The 19,017-nt window shown below is 37.0% G+C and overlaps 1 protein-coding gene across 4 annotated transcripts; it reads right to left on the bottom strand.

The window, feature by feature from the left end:
- Positions 1 to 107: 107 nt before the first annotated feature.
- Positions 108 to 18,787, bottom strand: rspry1 (ring finger and SPRY domain containing 1). Of its 4 annotated transcripts, none has more exons than XM_048168301.1 (15): positions 18,473 to 18,787; positions 16,708 to 17,219; positions 14,337 to 14,389; positions 11,455 to 11,567; positions 9,411 to 9,537; positions 7,995 to 8,053; positions 6,955 to 7,021; positions 6,736 to 6,867; positions 6,373 to 6,488; positions 5,304 to 5,447; positions 4,424 to 4,535; positions 4,196 to 4,298; positions 3,959 to 4,111; positions 3,706 to 3,810; positions 108 to 1,177 (listed from the first exon to the last, which is right to left on the bottom strand). In XM_048168301.1, the coding sequence occupies exons 2-15, from the start codon at positions 17,067 to 17,069 to the stop codon at positions 1,081 to 1,083; spliced, it is 1,743 nt and encodes a 580-aa protein (XP_048024258.1). In that variant the 5' UTR covers positions 17,070 to 17,219; positions 18,473 to 18,787; the 3' UTR covers positions 108 to 1,080. The 4 variants fall into 4 exon arrangements, with proteins under 4 accessions (XP_048024258.1, XP_048024259.1, XP_048024260.1 ...); XM_048168302.1 differs by lacking the exon at positions 18,473 to 18,787 and adding an exon at positions 17,879 to 18,003; XM_048168303.1 differs by lacking the exon at positions 18,473 to 18,787 and adding an exon at positions 17,889 to 17,999.
- Positions 18,788 to 19,017: the final 230 nt, after the last annotated feature.

Here is a 19,017-nt window from a genome sequence, read left to right as displayed (position 1 = left end):
CAGAAATGCAATTCTAAACAGATGGCTTTAAAGTTCCATTTAGCTCTTGGGTGCATTAAATTCATTCAAATTACCGTTGAAATGAGTAAATAATGTCATAACGAGAATTGTGCAACACATAAAACAGACATTTATTACAAACATCACAATTCAAAAAATGAAAGATTCTTAATTCAATCATACTCTCTTATCTTTGGGAGCGTTGGAGATTTCAGTCTCTGTAACTGCTAAGAAAGTTCACATTTAGCATCAGCAGCATTAGGACACTGATATGTGCATTAACCATGGCCGAAAACACATGAAATTACCCCAAATCTCATTTAAGGATTGCCTTTTAGTCTGATGGAATCAGCTCTCACTCAATTCTGTCGTTTTACCTAATGTAATTTGGCTTCATTTATTCCTAAATGGACTTTGTATTATACATCAATGTAAAATACTATTATTTAATTTAAAAAAACAAAAGAAAAATCACAGTGTCTTGCTTCATCAAGACATTTTGCAATCATATTCAGAATGTGGGGCAATCAAACCAGAACAGTTTCAAGTACAATCAAGTCTGATGGGAGCAGAATAATGGGTTTTCTGAGGCAGGCATGAACATTAAGAGGAAACAAAGTGGTTAAGACACTACTGCTGTTTCCTGTCGAGATTGTAACTTGGAATTCAAAAAAAAAAAAAAAAAAAAAAAAAAAAAAAAGTCACATATATTTAACACAGTAGACCCTGACCAGAGCTTGAGGGGAGAGACTCAAAGACAGATCAGCATGTAACGGATACATTTGCTCCATATTTTATCTGTTCCTGGAAAAGCAGATTAAAATTTCCCAGAAGCATTTAAACCTCCGGGTTTGCTCAACAGCCCTCTAACTGGGGCCTTCTTGGAGTGCAACAGTGTAGTTTTTACTCCTTCCAGTTTTAAGGAAGGTCTACTCCATCTGTCAAAGGTCCACGCTGCCGCATCCAATCCTGAGACAGCATCGTGATTCGACTGGTCAGGTTGATCTCTCAGACAGAGGGGACTGGACAGGATGGAAGCTTGAGGGGGGAAAGTCCACATCTAGGGTTGGTGGGCTGATGTCAGGACACGTGGGAAATGAGTCTGACTCGTGTCTGGATGTCTTGGCGACACAGTGGGCACGTTTCCAGCTGTAAGGCACACTCCATACAAATCCCACTGAAAAAAATGACGCAAAGAAACAAAAGATGAGTAAATTGCTCAGCACAAAGCGGTGATATAACAGGTTTAAACGTCCCATGAAATTACTTTACGAGCACAGTTTTCTAGCCTGAGTTGATGTACTTTCACGTTGAAACAGGAATTTTGCTTGGGATATATCAATAGAGATGCACCATATCAGTAACTTTATTTCATTGCACATGCAACATTTCTTTTATTTTTACATTTGTACCATTTTTCCATCATCTAATGCTCAATTAAATGGATAGTTCACCCAAAAATTAAAATTGTTTCATTTACTTACCCTCAAGTTGTTTCAAAACTTTATAAATTTCTTTGTTCTGTTGAACACAAAGAAGATATTTTGAAGAATATGGGTAACCAAACAGTTGATGGACCCCATTGATTTCCATAATATGGAAAAAAAATGCTATGGAAGTCCAAGAGGTTCATCAACTGTTTGGTTACCGACATTCTTCAAAATATCTTTTGTGTTCAGAAGAAAGAAACTTATACAGGCTTGGAACAGCTTGAGGGTAAATGATGACAACATTTTTTATTTTTGGGTGAACTATCTTTAAAAATCCTAGTATTTTAATAACTCCGTTAAATATAACCTTTAGCCACGGAAGAGGATTAGGGCCAAGCAATAATAAAAAAAAAATAAAACCATCTCGAGATTAAAGTTGTTAAATTTCGAGAAAAAAATCGTTAAATTTCGAGAAAAAAGTTGAGATAAAATGTTGAGAATAAACTCATTAAAATACGAGAAAAAAACTCGTAAAATTTCGAGAAAAAAGTCGAGATAAAATGTTGAGAATAAAGTCATTAAATAACGAGAAAAAAGTCGTTAAATTATGAGAAAAATGACGTTAAATTTCGAGAAAAAAGTCGACATAAAATGTTAAGAATAAAGTCATTAAATTAACGAATTTATTCTCGTAATTTAATGACTTTATTCTCGTAATTTAATGACTTTATTCTCGTAATTTAATGACTTTATTCTCAACATTTTATCTCGACTTTTTTCTCGAAATTTAACGAGTTTGTTCTCGTAATTTAATGACTTTATTCTCGTAATTTAATGACTTTATTCTCGTAATTCAATGACTTTATTCTCAACATTTTATCTCAACTTTTTTCTCGAAATTTAACGAGTTTGTTCTCATAATTTAACGACTTTTTTCTCGTAATTTAACGAGTTTATTCTCAACATTTTATCTCAACTTTTTTCTCGAAATTTAATGAGTTTTTTCTCGTAATTTAACGAGTTTTTTCTTGTAATTTAACTAGTTTATTCTCAACATTTTATTTAGACTTTTTTCTCGAAATTTAACAAGTTTTTTATCATAATTTAACAACTTTAATCTCGAGATGGTTTTATTTTTTATCATTGCTTGGCCCTAATCCTCTTCCATATTTAGCAAATCTCAAAATGAATATCTATTTTTCATTATAATTTAATGTTGTAATTCCTAAAATCACTTGTAGCATTTAAAAGAACAGATTTAACTTTTAGATTAAATAAATAAATAAATACATTTTAATTCGGAAACTTATTAGTCATTGGCAGTATGTGAAAATAATTATCAGCATCAGTCAGACTTGAATACTGTTACATCCCTAGTCAAAGAATGCAACAGTATCCACACACTTTTTCAGTGGCGTTGGTTCTGGATGTATTTTTCCCATTAATTTTTACAACAGAAATAAAAAAAAAAAAAGTCTTCGTTAAAGAGTTATAAGCCATGAAGCAATTCAACCAGCTATGCACTAAATCACAACGTTTTAAAAATTTATTTGAAACAAAAAGTATTTAAAAATCAGACAAAAAGAAAAAAAGGTATGAATAAAAGAGGGAATGAGTTAAAGAACTACAATCCAATGAAGAATTGCCAGTGACATAATCGAATGAAAAAATGAATAAAGAAAAAAAGGATGGAGAAACAAATTATTGATTTAAAGATGTTTAATATATAAAGAAACCATATTTGCAGAATCATGTCGTTTTTCCAACAGGAATTACACTGTTAAACACAACTTTTTAAAAAATAAGTTGAAAACATAAGCTAATGGCTTAAAAGCAAATAACACTGATTAAGAACCTTGCAGCTCACAGTAGGTCTGTCTTTAACAGTTTACAAGTTATCATTAAATCAGTCCGACTAATGAAAACGAATGGCATTTTAACTTCAGGAAAAATAGCTACTTGCTGTTGTGAAAAAAGTCATACAACAATAAATATCACGTTACTATGGAGTTCATTAATAACACACTAAAATTAAATTCCTAATAGGTTTATTATCTTACTTCGCTCATTTTGGCTTAATGCAAGAGGTAAAATCTAGAACAAATATGTTCTAAATTTCTTAATTCTCATAGCAACCGTTGGTTTTATCTACTCTAATTCAGGCAAGCACACCAATCCAGCTTTCTTGAGCAGACTGTGAGCCTCCATCACATCCCTTTAGTTTACCCATAAACCCAGTGGTGTAAACACAGATTCTATATAGTGAACTTTGTACCTGTGCAAACAGGGTCTCAGTTCAGTGTCTGCCATCTGGTCACAGCAGAGGGTGCAGCAGTTATCTCTGATGCTAACCTGCTTGAGCAAAGCCAGGCGCCTGTGTCTGAAATAAAAGACAGAGAAAGAGCAATTTTATGTGACATGAACGCTATGAGTCACCTGCTTTAGGTGATAACGAATGCATTATTCACATTCGCATAACAGTCATTATAATGTGCCCTGTGTACAGAAATCTAATAAACAGTGCAAACCTGGGCAGAATGATTTTCTCGTCTGATGCGAGCGAGGCAAACTCATTAAATGTGTTGAATTTGATGGAGGGGGGATGGCGGAAGGGCTTGGCTCCGAAGTTGAACTCACACTGTTGGTAGGACATGAAACTGGCTGCAGCGAAAAAGCCAGACCTAAGAAAAGGTAAAGCAAGTGTTCAAAAAGCTCCATAAACACTTGTTTCGAGTCTTGTGGTAAAGGAAATGAGTCTTACTTACGTGGCGGAGGAGAACACCTGCTTCTCAGGAGGCAGCTGGTGTCCGTTTAGATAGAAAATCATCTGCTTCTTGCTGAGGTCCAGCAGGAAGCCTATGGCATCACCTAGAAATTCCAGAGAACACTGCTCACAAACAACTTTTTTCTCAAAATGATAAAATACACTATATGTCAGCAATCATCAATAAAATTGAAGAACTTGGGTGCTGAACAGGAAGCTCCGCACAAACCTTCTTTCCAGCAGGGGTGGGAGTGAGGTTTACTGCGAGCGTTGTACCAGATCAGCTGCCTGCAGCCATCGTACGCACACGAGTACTCATCATCTCCAATCCCATAACCCTCCTGTACAAACACACATATGTTCTCCTCACTACTGTTTCTTTCTTCATTTATGTGATAAAGAACCAATTATTTTGTTTTTAATATACCTAAAAATAATAATAATTGCATATAACAGGCCACTTGTCATTTAAAAAAATTATATACACACAAAATAATAATATCAATTATTAGTTACAATTCAAATTATTTTAAATGTACACTACCGCTCAAAAGTTTGGGGTCAGTTTGCTTTTGAAATTGTAAAATTGAGACCAAAAAATTGGTCTCTTATGCTCACCAAGGCAGTATTTATTTGATCAAAAATACAGTCAAATCCAGTAATGCTGTGAAAAATTATTACAATTTAACATAACTTATTCCTGTCATGGTAAAGCTACATTTTCAGTGTCACATGATCCTTCAGAAATCATTCTAATATGCTTATCAGCGTTGAAAACAGTTGTGCTGCTTAATATTTTTGTGTGAACATTTATTTCAGGATTCTTTGATGAATAGAAAAAGTTCAAAAGAAGAGCATTTATTGTCTTTACTGTCATTTTTCATTGTGCAACCGTGCTCGAATTCTTACCAACAAAATATTATAGTGACCCCAAATTTCTGAATTGTAGTGTGTATTCAATCAAATTAAATTTAATGCAATTACATTCTCAGCACTTTGTAGATCAAATAGGAATGTTCATATAAACTCTGTGTACTTCATGTCAATTTGAGAACATAAAACTAAGAATGAGAGAAAGCACAAATATCTAAACATAACCAGAAACGCACATGGTTGAGAAACTTGCTGTCCTTGGTTGCCCAGCCAATTTGCATGACGCCAGAGGTGATGACTGTGACCTCATAGTACCAAACCCCCGAATCCACACAGAACGTGCAGCGGACGCTTTCAAATGATGACGCATCACAACGTGCCTAAGGAAAAAAAGGCTGATCACATTAGACATACATTTTTAAGATTGAGGGATAAACTAATCACAATACATACTTGTATTTATGGTTATAACTAGCTGTTTTTCCACAATAAGTGAACATGTTAAGGCCCCTAGGTGGGGCCCAGAGTTATAAAAATGGGGGCACGATAAGACTAAGGAAGAGTACAGTCAGCAGATTGTTATGCAAGGAGGGCCTGGCAGAAAAGGTTTGGGAACCAATGTGTTAGTTCACCCAAAAATGAAAAATCTTTTATCGTTTACTCACTCTCATGTTGTTCCAAACCAGTAAGACTTTTCATCTTCGAAACACAAATGAAGATATTTTAATGAAATCAGAGATTTCTGTCCCTTCATTGACAGTCTATGCAACTACCACTTTGACGCTTCAAAAAGTTCATAGGCTTTTATTCTCATGTAAACATTCATGAACGCACACATCAAATATGATAAATGGAAGCTCAAGCATGATTGCTTGACGAGTGAGAACCAATGAGGTTCATTCTCGTGTTACGCCTCACGTTTGAGCTTCCGCATGAACTAAAGAGGTTTGTTCTCACGCATCAAGCAAGTACAGTTGAGCTTCTGTTTATGTTCACAGATCAATGTTTATATGTGGATAAAAGCCTCAATTAAATCTATCCATCATATAAAGCGATCGAGTCTCTTCAGAAAATTTGGATTAAAACGCTAAATTCATAGGGATTAGTTTTACAATCTCTTTATGAAGCATCAAAGTGGTAGTTGCGTAGCTGTCAATGGAGGAACAGAAATCTCTCAGATTTGTTTAAAAATATCTTCATTTGTGTTCCAAAGATGAACGGGTGGACACATCTTACAACATCTAAACCCACTTAGCAGGATAATAATAATAATAATAATAATAATAATAATAGTTTGTCTCTTACCTCAAGTCCAGTAGGAGAGATCTTGAGATATTCACTGACGTCATTACTGTTAAGCATGGCATTGATGTTGTTTAAGTTGACCTTCTCATAGGTAAACTGCCGCCCCTCTTTAATAACTATGGGAAAGAACATAGAAGCATATTATTCGACTTAAATCTACAAAATCATCACAAAATACAAATAGTTAAGCTAATTTTTTATTTTTTTTCCACTATGCTATAGCAATTCGGAAGGAAATTGAAAAAAATTCTAAGATTAGGTTCTTCTTCATTTAAAAAGTCTCAGTAAAAGCTACAAAACACCAAAAGTCCTGATTACTATTCAAAAAACATTATGCATGCCATTGCAATGAAAGTTACTCACAGAGGTTATCAAGACTCCACTGGGCACAGAAGCCCACTTGACGCTTTAGGTAGTCTGGATGATCTGCCCAGGACTCCAGAACAGACAAACGGTCACTGATACATGATTCCGACACTGTTAACTTGTTCTCACCTGAGACAAAGACAGGCTTTCATTAAAGTACCTTTTTTCCAAAAAGTTCCTGTTTGAACATTTTGAACTGACACCAGTTAGACTTACTGGTTTGAGAGAACTTCTCTAAAGCGATGAGAGCAAACAGCATGACAGTGGGATGGGCTTCAGAACTCTAGAAGACCAAAAAAGACCACATTAATGGCTATAATACCAGCATAAAAACAAAAACTATAGCATTAATATAAAAAGGAGTTAAAGGGATAGTTCACCCAAAAATGAAAATTCTGTCATTATTTACTGACCCTCAAGTTGTTCCAAACCTTTATAAATTTGTTCTGCTGTACATGAAGTAAGATATTTGGAAGAATGTCTAACCAAGCAGATCTCACACCCCATTGACTACCATAGTAGGAAAAAAATACTATTGTAGTCAATGGGGGTGAGATCTGCTTGGTTACAAACAATGTTCCAAATATCTGCCTGTGTACAGCAGAACAAAGAAATTTATACAGGTTTGGAACAACTTGATGGTGAGTAAATGATGACAGAATTTTAACTTTGGGGTGAACTATCTCTTTAAGATGATCTCCATACTGGGATGAGACACTGTTCAGTTGAGCTTTGAAGGGGCCATACTCTACACTTTTTGAATTTTAGCAGCTGAAATTTAGCAGCCATTATTTCAGTTCTTCAGTGTCACATGATCCTTCAGGAATCATTCTAATATGCTGATTTGGTGCTCGAGAAACATTTTTTATTATCATCAATCTTGAAAACTCTTGTACAGCGTAATATATTTGTGGAAACCCTGATTAATTTATTTTTCAGGATTCTTTGATGAATAGAAAATTCAAAAGAATAGATTTTTTACAGCGTTATAAATGTATTTATTGTCACTTTTGATCATTTTAATGTGTCCTTTCTGAATAAAAGTATTAATATTACCACACTGACTTCTAATTACTCTATTTTTGCAAGTCTTCTCAGTGAACTGACAAGTAATCTTTGCTTTGCGAATGTTACAGAATACATATGAAACAAATTTAACTCAAAAGAGGAAAGAAAATCCTGTTTCCCATGATGTGACCACTTTAATATCTACCCTGTTAGTCAGTATGTGTATTAAAAACTCTCAATGCTCTCACCAAACTCTCGAGTAAGTACTCCAGAGTTCCAGGGCTGAGGAGCGCAATGCTCGCTGGACCTGTGGACGGAAAAGAAACAAGATGAAGAACTCCAGTATTAACTAAATGACTCCTTTGGGCAATGTGTTTGACCTTCAAAACAGAAGCACATAACTTGAAACTGAGAGAACTGGACAGTGTGTGCATGCGTTTGTGTGCTGCAGTCTCAGCAGAACTGTCAAATCACAGGCCTCTAAGGGAGCCTGCAGCATGCTCAGGCGTGACAGGTCTTCACAGACTGCAAACTCGGCTCTTTAGCTTCAGAGCAACATGCTAGTGCAAAGATGACGCAAAACGAGATGCAACAGATCTAGGATTTATTTAAAGGTGCCCAAAAATGCTTTTTCACAAGATGTAATATAAGTCTAAGGTGTCTCCTGAATGTGTCTGTGAAGTTTCAGCTCAAAATACCCCATAGATTTTTTTAAATTAATTTTTTTAACTGCCTATTTTGGGGCATCATTAACAATGCACTGATTTACACGCGGCGCCGCCCCTTTAAATCGCATGCTCCCTGCCACATGAGCTGTCAACTATATTACAGCGCATTTACAAAGTTCACACAGCTAATATAACCCTCAAATGGATCTTTACAAGATGTTCGTCATGCATGCTGTATGCATGCTTCGAATTATGTGAGTAAAGTATTTATTTGGATGTTAAAGTTTTATTCTGAGTGAATTTGAGGCTGTCCTCCGTGGCTAACGGCTAATGCTACACTGTTGGAGAGATTTATAAAGAATGAAGTTGTGTTTATGCATTATACAGACTGCAAGTGTTTAAAAAATGAAAATAGCGACGGCTCTTGTCTCCGTGAATACAGTAAGAAACGATGGTAACTTTAACCACATTTAACAGTACATTAGCAACATGCTAACGAAACATTTAGAAAGACAATTTACAAATATCAGTAAAAATATCATGCTATCATGGATTATGTCAGTTATTATTGCTCCATCTGCCATTTTTCGCTGTTGTTCTTGCTTACCTAGTCTGATGATTCGGCTGTGTGCAGCTCCAGACGTTAACTGGCTGCCCTTGTGTAATGCCTTTCATAATGTTGGAAACGTGGGCTGGCATTATGCAAATATTGGGGCTGTTATGTAACAGTCGGTGTTATGTTGAGATTCGCCTGTTCTTTGGAGGTCGTTTAAACAAATGAGATTTATATAAGGAGGAGGAAACAATGGAGTTTGAGACTCACTGTATGTCTTTTCCATGTACTGAACTCTTGTTATTTAACTATGCCAAGGTAAATTCAATTTTTGAATCTAGGGCACCTTTAATAATCCTAAAATCTGGTGTTTAATATGTAATTCTTTGAAATAACTGGACATCAAATGTAGTGTTGTGTGTGAGCATATGCATGTCCCTCACCAGCCAGTTTCTCAGCCAGACAGCCCAGGACTGCTGTGGTGTTGCGGTGTTTGGCTGGGATGAGGGCATCCTGACGGGCCACAGCAGCACTCAGATTCAACATGTCCGACAACTTCTGCAGAGCATCCTGACAAAACAATGAGCTCTTCATCAATGCTTGAATTTTTAAAAGGGTCAAAATTTTTTATGTTTTTGAAAGAAGTCTCTTATGCTCACCAAGGCTGAATTTTTTGTATCAAAAATACAAAAAAAGTAATATTGTGAAATATTATTACAATTTAAAACAAATGTTTTCTATTTTAAAGGTGCAGTGTGTAAATTTTAGCAGCATCTAGCGGTGAGGTTGCAAATTGAAATATAGAGAAGCTACGGTGGCCAACACAGGACAAAGATGTCGTCGTCTGAGACAGCAGAGAGTAGCCAGTCAAGCAAATGTGCTCAGTAGAGCAGTTTGTCCGTTTAGGGCTACTGTAGAAACATGCCGGTGCAAAATGGCGACTTAAAGGGATAGTTCACCCAAAAATGAAAATTTGATGTTTATCTGCTTACCCCCAGCGCATCCAAGATGTAGGTGACTTTGTTTCTTCAGTAGAACACTATGTCCAACTCCGTTCATGACTCCTTTAGTGATGTCTGATCGCGCTCTGACAGCGGCAGTGATGTCTGACACTCATTGAAGTATATGCGCGAGACATCACTGCCGCTGTCAGAGTGCGATCAGACATCACTAAAGGAGTCATGAACGGAGTTGGACATAGTCATGTATTAGAGGTAAAAAATGATATAAATACTGTTCGGTTTCTCGCACAAATCGATCGTTTCGTGTCTTAGGACATCAATGTCGTCACGAGCCGCAGGGTTTAATTTGGATTTGTCCAAGCAAGCTTTATTTACTCTTATAGATGAAGTTCCCATCTACTGCCATTATACGACTGACAGACGGCAGCGGTTGGAGTTAAAAATCATAATTTGTGTTCGACTGAAGAAAAAATGTCACCTACATCTTGGATGCTCTGGGGGTAAGCAGATAAACATCAAATTTTCATTTTTGGGTGAACTATCCCTTTAACATAAGGGGACCCGCAGTGTATGTAGATAGAAATGGCTTGTTCTAAAGGTAATAAAAACATAACGGTTCATTATACACCTCTGAACACACAGTTATGTATATTATATTGCATTTCTGTCACTAGATCATCATAAAATTTACACATTGCACCTTTAATATATTTTAAAATGTAATGTCATGTAATGGCAGAACTGAATTTTCAGCAGTCACATGATTCTTCAGAAATTATTCTAATATTCTGATATGGTGTTTGACAATATCACAATTCTTATTATCAATGTTAAAAACAGTTGTGCTGCTTTAATATTTTTGTGGAAACCCTGATTCATTTTTTCAGGATTCTTTAAAGAATACAAAGTTCAAAAGAATAGCATTTATTTGAAAAAGAAATGTTGTAATAATGCCTTTACTGTTACTTTTGATCAATTTAGTGCATACTTGAAGAATAAAAGAATAATATTCTTTTAAAACATCTTAATGATATATAATCATAATATAGTTACCTCATAGATAATCTAGTGAATTAAATACTTTACAAAAAAAAGATACTTCATGTCATTTGATTATATTTTTTCTTTACTCTTTCTAAATAAGGACATAATTAATAACAAATGAATGATAAATTTGACATCAAGCACAAAAAACATTATATACATAAACCTGCCTTAATGAGCAATTCTGTATGAACTATAAACTGTAAACAGAAACCATAAACAGTTTTTATCTCGGTATCAACATAAAATGGGAAAATTAAACATTCCATAGCCAAAAATAAAGCATCTGCTGATATCAATTAAAGAAGGAGAGAGAGAGATTTTACTCAAAAGCAGCATACACTCAAATGCTAGGCAAATGTTGTGGTTCATTTTCAAAGTGCTAGCAAAAATAGGTCTACATTAGTGCCCATTAGTGAAAACAGAGATGGAAAAATAATACGGCAGTCAATGTTGTGTGGTAATGCAGATGTGAACTCACTTTGGTGGGCAAAGGGCATTCATCCAGTAGCAGGGTTATTACGGCCGGTCCTAGTGGGTCATCCAGAGGGATTACTCTAATTAAAGACTGCACCACTTCCAACCAGCCATCATCTACATGGTGAGAAACAGAGAGCGAGAGAGACAAAAGAAGATGGGGAAAATCAAACAAAAGTTCAGTCTATGTGACATGCTTTGTGTATTACAGAGCCATTATTATGACTATGCTTTCAAACACCACTGAAAGTTATTGTTCGACTGATATGGGTTTTTCCAATGGCTAATGCCAACATCTTGAGAGCAGATGGTCTATGATGATGATGATGACCAAATGAGATAAATCGCTAAAATTACTACATATTATACTACACTGAAAAGCTCTTCAGGGAGTTTTGATCTCAGTCTTAAAGCCCAGGGTAACGTTTCCACCTGTTTACTCCTGCATGAAGCTCTTAGCAGCCACCTGACGCCACAGAGTCTCAAACCACAACATGCAGGCTCAGCTCGGAGCAACAGATGCACGTATAAATAAAATCAACAGACACAGAGGCTTTGGCAATGGCTCAAGAAAAGAGGAAAGTTGGCGACCTGCACATGACCTTGCTAAATTTTGACCATTGATTAGAGTCTGGTCCATAAACAGACCCAAACAGCCACTCAACATTACAGCAGTACAGGTAACATCCATGAGTAACTTAAAAAACAAACACAAAAAAAAACAGTAAATTTGGATGCAAAAAGGGTAAGTAACGAAACAACAATGCACTGCCCTTGTAATCAAGCACAAGCAGCGTAGCTCATACACACGCAATCATACACTGTCTTTGTTCCTGCAGTTGTGAGGCTCTGAGGGACTTTAAAGTCTGCAGCTGAGCCGTGACCCACTAACTTCAGCCAATGCAACAGAACAGAGCGACGGCATGACAATGGCAGCACAGGGCACGAGCCAAACTTCAAAAACAGCCGTCACTAATACACACAGAGCTTCCACAGCTTCCGCTGTTAGATTAACATCCTAATAACTTAATCAGTAGCCAGAGGGTCACAACAAGCTGCACTTGTTCCCCTGATGGAAAAAAAACAAGCCGGGAACCAGGGAGACAAGGTTTGGCTGGTTTACCTCAGGCTGATAACTACATGGTTTCTCCACTGACAACTATTCAAATGTAGCTACTCATTCGGTCTAAAAAACTCAACATTTAACTTTTTTGCTTTATATTTTAGTAGATAAAGTAGACAGAAAATAATGAAGGTGAAGGGCTTCTGACTGCACGCATTCTCATTGTCATTTTCCTGCAATTCCAGATTATTTGGCAATAATTACAGCTCAGGTGATCAGTTCAAAATTTGAATGCCTGTGAAGCAAAAATGGCACCATCTAGGTTGGTTAGTTTTAAGAATGATCTAACATTGAAATAAGAATGAATAAGAATGCTAACAGATTGCTCTCTTCATGCATTTTAGGGGTGGGTTTACACCAACTGTAAAGGCTCTCAAAGATGCATTAGGTGGATAGCAATCCGATCACTTCAGGAGGTGGTCGGGCCGCATGATTGGGGGGTAGGGGGTTAATTGCCATTTTTATGATAAAAATTGTGATTGCAATTTAAAATGTGATTAAAAAAAAAAAAAAGTCACTCAGGACACCGTGGTTGAATTTCAATTATGAAGGAAACGTGCCGAAGAAAGTCAGTAAAGTGTTATATATTTGCACAAATTATTTTACACCAGACTGCTTCACAAACGAGGATCAGTTCAATGCTAAATTTGCACAAAAAATTAGCATGACTAGCTACATAAATTTATCCACTAACCATTCAAAAACGTCCAGATGCATTCTAAAAGTTGTAACTTCTTCCTGAGTCTCTCCATCAGTGTCTGACTCTGGTTTGAACAATATAAGGCTAAACACCATTACTGACAATCATCATTTTTGCTTCATGAGATTGTCCAGCTTTGTTGTTGTTGAGTATCTGAAGCACGAGCTGTTAAAGCTCTGCCCTCTTGTGGAAAGGGGGCCAGGAGCTCATTTGCATTTAAAGGGACACATACAAAAATGGTGTGTTTTTGCTCACATCCAAATAGGGGCAAATTTGACAAGCTATAATAAAAGATCTGTGGGGTATTTTGAGCTGAAATTTCACAGACACATTCTGGGGACACCAGAGACTTGTATTATATCTTGTGAAAAGGAGCGTAATAGGTCCCTTATATAATATTTAAGAAAAAAATAATAATGATAATAACTACTTAACAGTACAACTGTAATTACAATACCAATATTTATAGCAAATAAACTTTAATCCTCCCAATCAGAGGAGTTCGTGAGTCGCCACAACCCATATGCAATCTTGGTTGAGACAAATGGATGATTTAAGCATTAGCAACAAGTGAAAGTGAACTCGCTTATATTAGCATATAGCATTAAGAATATCAGAATTGAAGCCCACATGCAAATGCTTCAGCATTTTATGTGTTTTGTTTGTTTATTAAGTTTTTACGCCATGTTAGCATCATGGCTATTTACATGGCAAAAATGGTCAGTATCATCCATAAAATGTACATTATATAAAGCATTTCAACTTAACATAAGATAAAAATGGTACATTTTCAAATATTCCATGCAAGCATGTTTCTGAATAAAAGCATTTTCTAGCAGCATCATAAAAATTAAATTCAACAGAATATGCTTAATAGTCAAAGAAACATTACATGAAAGACATGAAGGAGGATCTTCGCCTATTAATAAAAACCCATGGGTAATTCTTGAGTGCCCCAGTCTCTACACCTAGTGAAGAGAACTTAATCATGTCTTGATTTGAAATTATAGAAGGTACTTCTTTTTATACTAGGGTTTCAGCATTTTATGTGTCTTAGACTAACCTGTCTCTGCCATCTCATGCAGTGTGATCATGGAGTACGGCGGCTCTTGGTCACTGAAACAAAAAAAGAACAAATACAAAAGTTAGTCAAAAAAGTAGAGCAACCTAGAAAGTGTTTGCTACTGTGTCTCATATCCTGGGTGCATGAGGGTGTAAGCATCTTATTTAGACCTTGGCTGCTCTAGACATTCGTTATAAAAGCCTAATGGTATAATGGGTGATTGTGCGACACATGACGGATTGCTATTGGAGGGCAGACTGCCGCCGCTGGGGTTGTTTTGGCTTTAGGGTCTATGCATCCATTTTGCAGCCTGGGTCTGCAACAGTAAATCTAAGCAGCGATAGCAAAATCCCTTGAGGTGCTCCTGGAGGGAGCCCAGCACGATCAACACACCACAGAGACATTTAAGCAGGGAAAATAAATTTGCCTCTACTCTGCGGAGTGACACCAGTGTGGTTCATTTGTCATTCATAAATCAGTGGTTGGTGGGTATTAGGGGTGATGTTTTCAAACAGCAAATGAGGACAAGGAAAAGATAGCTATGAGGGTGGTTGAAAAAGAGAAGAGAGTCGAAGAGAGAGTGAGAGAGGTCTACTGCCCCCAGCTAGGGTGTCTGACTGCTGTGTGATTGTTGTGTAATGGTCACACAGGGATATGCTCTAGTTAGAGAAACACTGATTTTCTGCTCTGTACAGAACAGCCCCCCCCCCCCCCCCCCAACACCCTTTTTGACTCATAGACCCCCTCCCCAACACCCTGCCCCAACATCCATCATTAGATAACATAGACCCCCTTTCCCCAATAAAGCTTCTTCATTAACAGAAACTAGGATTGTTTATATATTAAAGGGATAGTTCACCAAAAATGAAAATTTTGGCATCATTTATTCACCCTCATGTTGTTTTAAACCTGTATGAGTTTCTTTATTCTGTTGAGTAAATGATGCCAAAATTTTAATTTTTGGGTGAAGTATCCTTTAAATTAATTAAAGATGATTCACTTTGATTCTGTGAGGTTCAAGATTCTGATTCTGTATCTTTTTCAATAAAACAATAGCTAGTTATTGAGAGGAAAAAATATATTTCAGCTCAAATTTTTTTTTTTTATTTATTTTTTTAAAAATATAATAAAATTATTTTGTCTTTCTGTGGACCCCTTGGAAGATTTCTGAGGCCCCCCCCCAGAGGGCCCCGGGGCCCCTAGTTGAGAACCACTGGCCTAACACAATCAAGGACAGAGCTGTAGGTGTGTATTTGAGTTTAAAGTAGGGGTGGACATTATATCCGTGATAATCTTGCTGGCGATACAAATGAAAGCAAAACTGTGAACACTGCTAGATCAAACTGCTTGTTATGAAACCAGGTTCCTCTGAATGACTGAATTTCAGAGTAAAAACATAAAAATGGCGACAAATATTGATCCTCAAAAGTCTGAAATTATGGAGATTTGTCATAGCTATATCATCCAGCCCTAGTTTCAGGTGCAAGCATGTAAAAAAACTGCTGTCAAAGGATGTGGTTGAGCAACCAAAATATATTCCAGCTGTGAGAAAAGAAAAGAAAAGAAAAGAAAAGAAAAGAAAAGAAAAGAAAAGAAAAGAAAAGAAAAGAAAAGAAAAGAAAAGAAAAGCTGACACTCCCTCTTGTGTCCTTTAGGTGTTTTTCCTTGGGAAACAAAAATAATTTTCTTAGCCTAAGAATTTTTTTTATATAAATTTGTGGGGGGTTTTCGGTAATCTGAGATTTTCTACAGAAGGTGACTATCAACTATTAAGATAACCAGGCAATAAGCAGGCAATAACGTAGACACCAAATCTGATGGCCGCATAGAACAACTTCTCGTCTAAAGTGAACATCCATCATTAGATAACTGTAGGCCGGCTGTGTAGGAAGGTGTAAGAACATGTGACAAAGAGGAAGAGTGACTGGCGACTCTGATATCAAGCCAAATTGTTAAAAGAAACATGAAGAAGAGCTCTGTTATCTCAAGCTGCTGTCTTGGGCAATACATTAAGATTAAATGTGGTGCTGTGCGAACAACTGAATAAATAAATAATGGCATGCTCATTACGGAGCTCTGCCAGGCTACTCGACAAGATCTGCTCATTTAAAGCTGCTTTAATATAAAAGTTAAAGCTCTTGCAAATGCTGTCATCCCTGTGGTAAACGATAATACTGGGAAAAAAGCCCACAATGGAAATGTATGTTCAACAGCAAGCCGATGCTTTTAGCCGAAGATGGAGTGATGTTATTGCTGACGCACAAGAAATGGGGAACTGAAATTGATATGACACGCATCATGCGTGTCATATTCATACCCAGAATTAATGACAAATCTCTGCGAATCCCCTCATCATTGAAGGTTCACTCACTTGTCAACAAGAGTCCTGATGACGGCCAGCGTGTCCAGTACCAAACCGTCCACGTTTTGTTTTTTCCGACGTGGCTCGTGCGGTCCTCGACCTCGCCGGGGCGGTCGAACAGGGTCCCTGGGACGGCTGCCTCTGGCCTCTGGGGGATCAGACACAGAGTTATCCACTCGCCTGAGCTGCCTGCGAGGGGCTGATCCCTCCTCCACATCACTGTCCTCTCTGCACACGCAGCTGTTCCCCATGGCTCCACCGGATGAGAGGCTGGGCCAAAACTGCACTGACTGCAGCTGTTCTACGGTGAGTCGTAGAACCCGCACGAGGCTCCTGCTGGCACAGAATGCAATCCAGGTGGCTACTATCATATCATTGGAAGGACTTTAGAGGGTGTCTCGGTACGGGTCGAGTAGACGTGTCGGTCATTGTGCTACTGCAGACCATCAGCAGCCAGATGCAGACGTGCAAAGCTGATGGTGCAGTCAACACGCATCCTACAGTCTGGGAGGCTTTCACTCCTGGAAAAGATTATGCATCAAATTATTATCAGTGTGGACAGAAAACAGGACCATGCAAACATGCAAAATGTAAATAAAATGCTCAAAATGCTCTTTCATATAGCTTGTCAAAGTAAAACCACTAATCTAATCATGGCATATAAATCAAAAATTATATATGTTGACTTTGGTCAACATTTGTTATATGAATGTGTAATTATTATTATTATATCGTTGATTAATAATGCTATATTATATTATCCTATTGGTTTAATTGTAACATTATTGATTATATTATTAGCTACAATAATATCCAGGACTTGTCTTGTGAACAATGTTTTGCTATAAAGTTTCTAAGTATCCAGTACAGCACAGTTATCCCAGTTAATATCTAAAACACAACCTGCCTAATTTGATATTAACCAACATATACATAGATTAAACACAGTTATTAATAATAATGTATAATAATCACATCAAACAGCAGGCAGTATGTCATTAAACATACATAAACTAGAGAAATATTCTTGCTAGGATCTGCGAATACAGTTGTCAGTGTTAGCAGCGGCTAACTAACAGCTAGCACACCAAACAACTTTACGAAAACCCCATTAAAAACACAACAATAAACTCCCACATGAATGAACACTGACCAGTGTACACTTAACACAATCACTGACATTTACAAACCCGCTGAAAGCTTATAAACAGCACGCTGTCATTTCAGTAAATTAGCGTCAATAAACTTGAGTCTTTATGGCTGCGTCTCAAACTCTAGTGAGCTGCCTACGTAGGCAGCATTTAAAGGGACAGTTCATCTATAAATAAAAATCTGTCATTGAGGGTTTAAAACCTGTATTACTCTCTTTCTTCTGTGAAACACAAAAAGTAGATGGTTTGAGCCTGACAGCGTAAGTCACCATACACTTTCATTGTGAATTTTCATGTAATGAAAGTGAATGGTGACTCAGTCAGTCATCCTGCCTACTGTCTCCTAATCCACATTCTGATTTTAAATCGCACATGCCTATGCCCAAATGTTACTGACGTGGATATATTTCCAACAATGGTGTCTAAATAGGCAGCTCACTAGGTCTTGAAACACAGCCTTTTTTTATCATGTCAGAAATTAACGTTAGCAACCATATAACTAGCCACACCTCCAAACAGATGAACAAAACATCAATTAAAAGCCTTTGTTTGGCTTGGCACACACACTAACACGTCGCTATCATTAAACAATGTGAATTTACCAGAGACAAGTATGTACTCACCCGGCAAAGCGGAGAAATGTCGGTAAATGCAGCGGCACTGATCCGTAGGCCGAACACAAAGACTACACGGGAAGTGTGTGTGCTTTACTTCTCAGTAAAGAAGTAAATGATTCGTACTCTCATACACTTCAACAATCAACATTTTGTCGATCCACACACAAAGACAGATCCAGCCAGTGTTTGATAACGAAAGTAAACGTGTGACTGAGAAGTGAAAGCATTGACTGACTGGAATCAGTGTGAGATAGCTAGAGGATCAATGAACGCTCTGTGTAGTGTCAGTGATGGGAAGTCAGACTCATTTCTACGAAATGGTTCTTTCGAACAGTTCGTTTTAGAGAACCGGTTCAAAAAATGATTCAGTTGTTCTTTACGTCAGTACGTAATTGCGTCATCAAGTGGTCCGTGTCATCCAACGGTCCATTAAAGGCAGTTATATGTACACTGTTTAATACGTTTTCCAATCATGTTTGATTAATAAGTGTGTGTATTGTAGGCGAATCTATTGTGCCCACATTCACTTTGTTGTAGCCATGATTCAGCTC

Source organism: Megalobrama amblycephala, linkage group LG19 (assembly GCF_018812025.1).
Source record: "Megalobrama amblycephala isolate DHTTF-2021 linkage group LG19, ASM1881202v1, whole genome shotgun sequence".
Classification (NCBI taxonomy): Eukaryota; Metazoa; Chordata; class Actinopteri; order Cypriniformes; family Xenocyprididae; genus Megalobrama; species Megalobrama amblycephala.
The sequence above is the reverse complement of the archived record's forward strand: the minus strand, read 5'-3'. Positions and strand labels throughout refer to the sequence as shown.

What these genes read in the sequence shown, in the direction of transcription:
- rspry1 (XM_048168301.1), bottom strand. Translation starts at nt 17,069, where the DNA reads ATGATAGTAGCCACCTGGATTGCATTCTGTGCCAGCAGGAGCCTCGTG. An exon ending in AGAGAAGTTCTCTCAAACCA is followed by an intron (nt 6,868 to 6,954) that starts GTAAGTCTAACT and finishes TCTTTGTCTCAG; the next exon opens with GTGAGAACAAGTTAACAGTG. An exon ending in CTGAGACCCTGTTTGCACAG is followed by an intron (nt 1,178 to 3,705) that starts GTACAAAGTTCA and finishes CATTTTTTTCAG; the next exon opens with TGGGATTTGTATGGAGTGTG.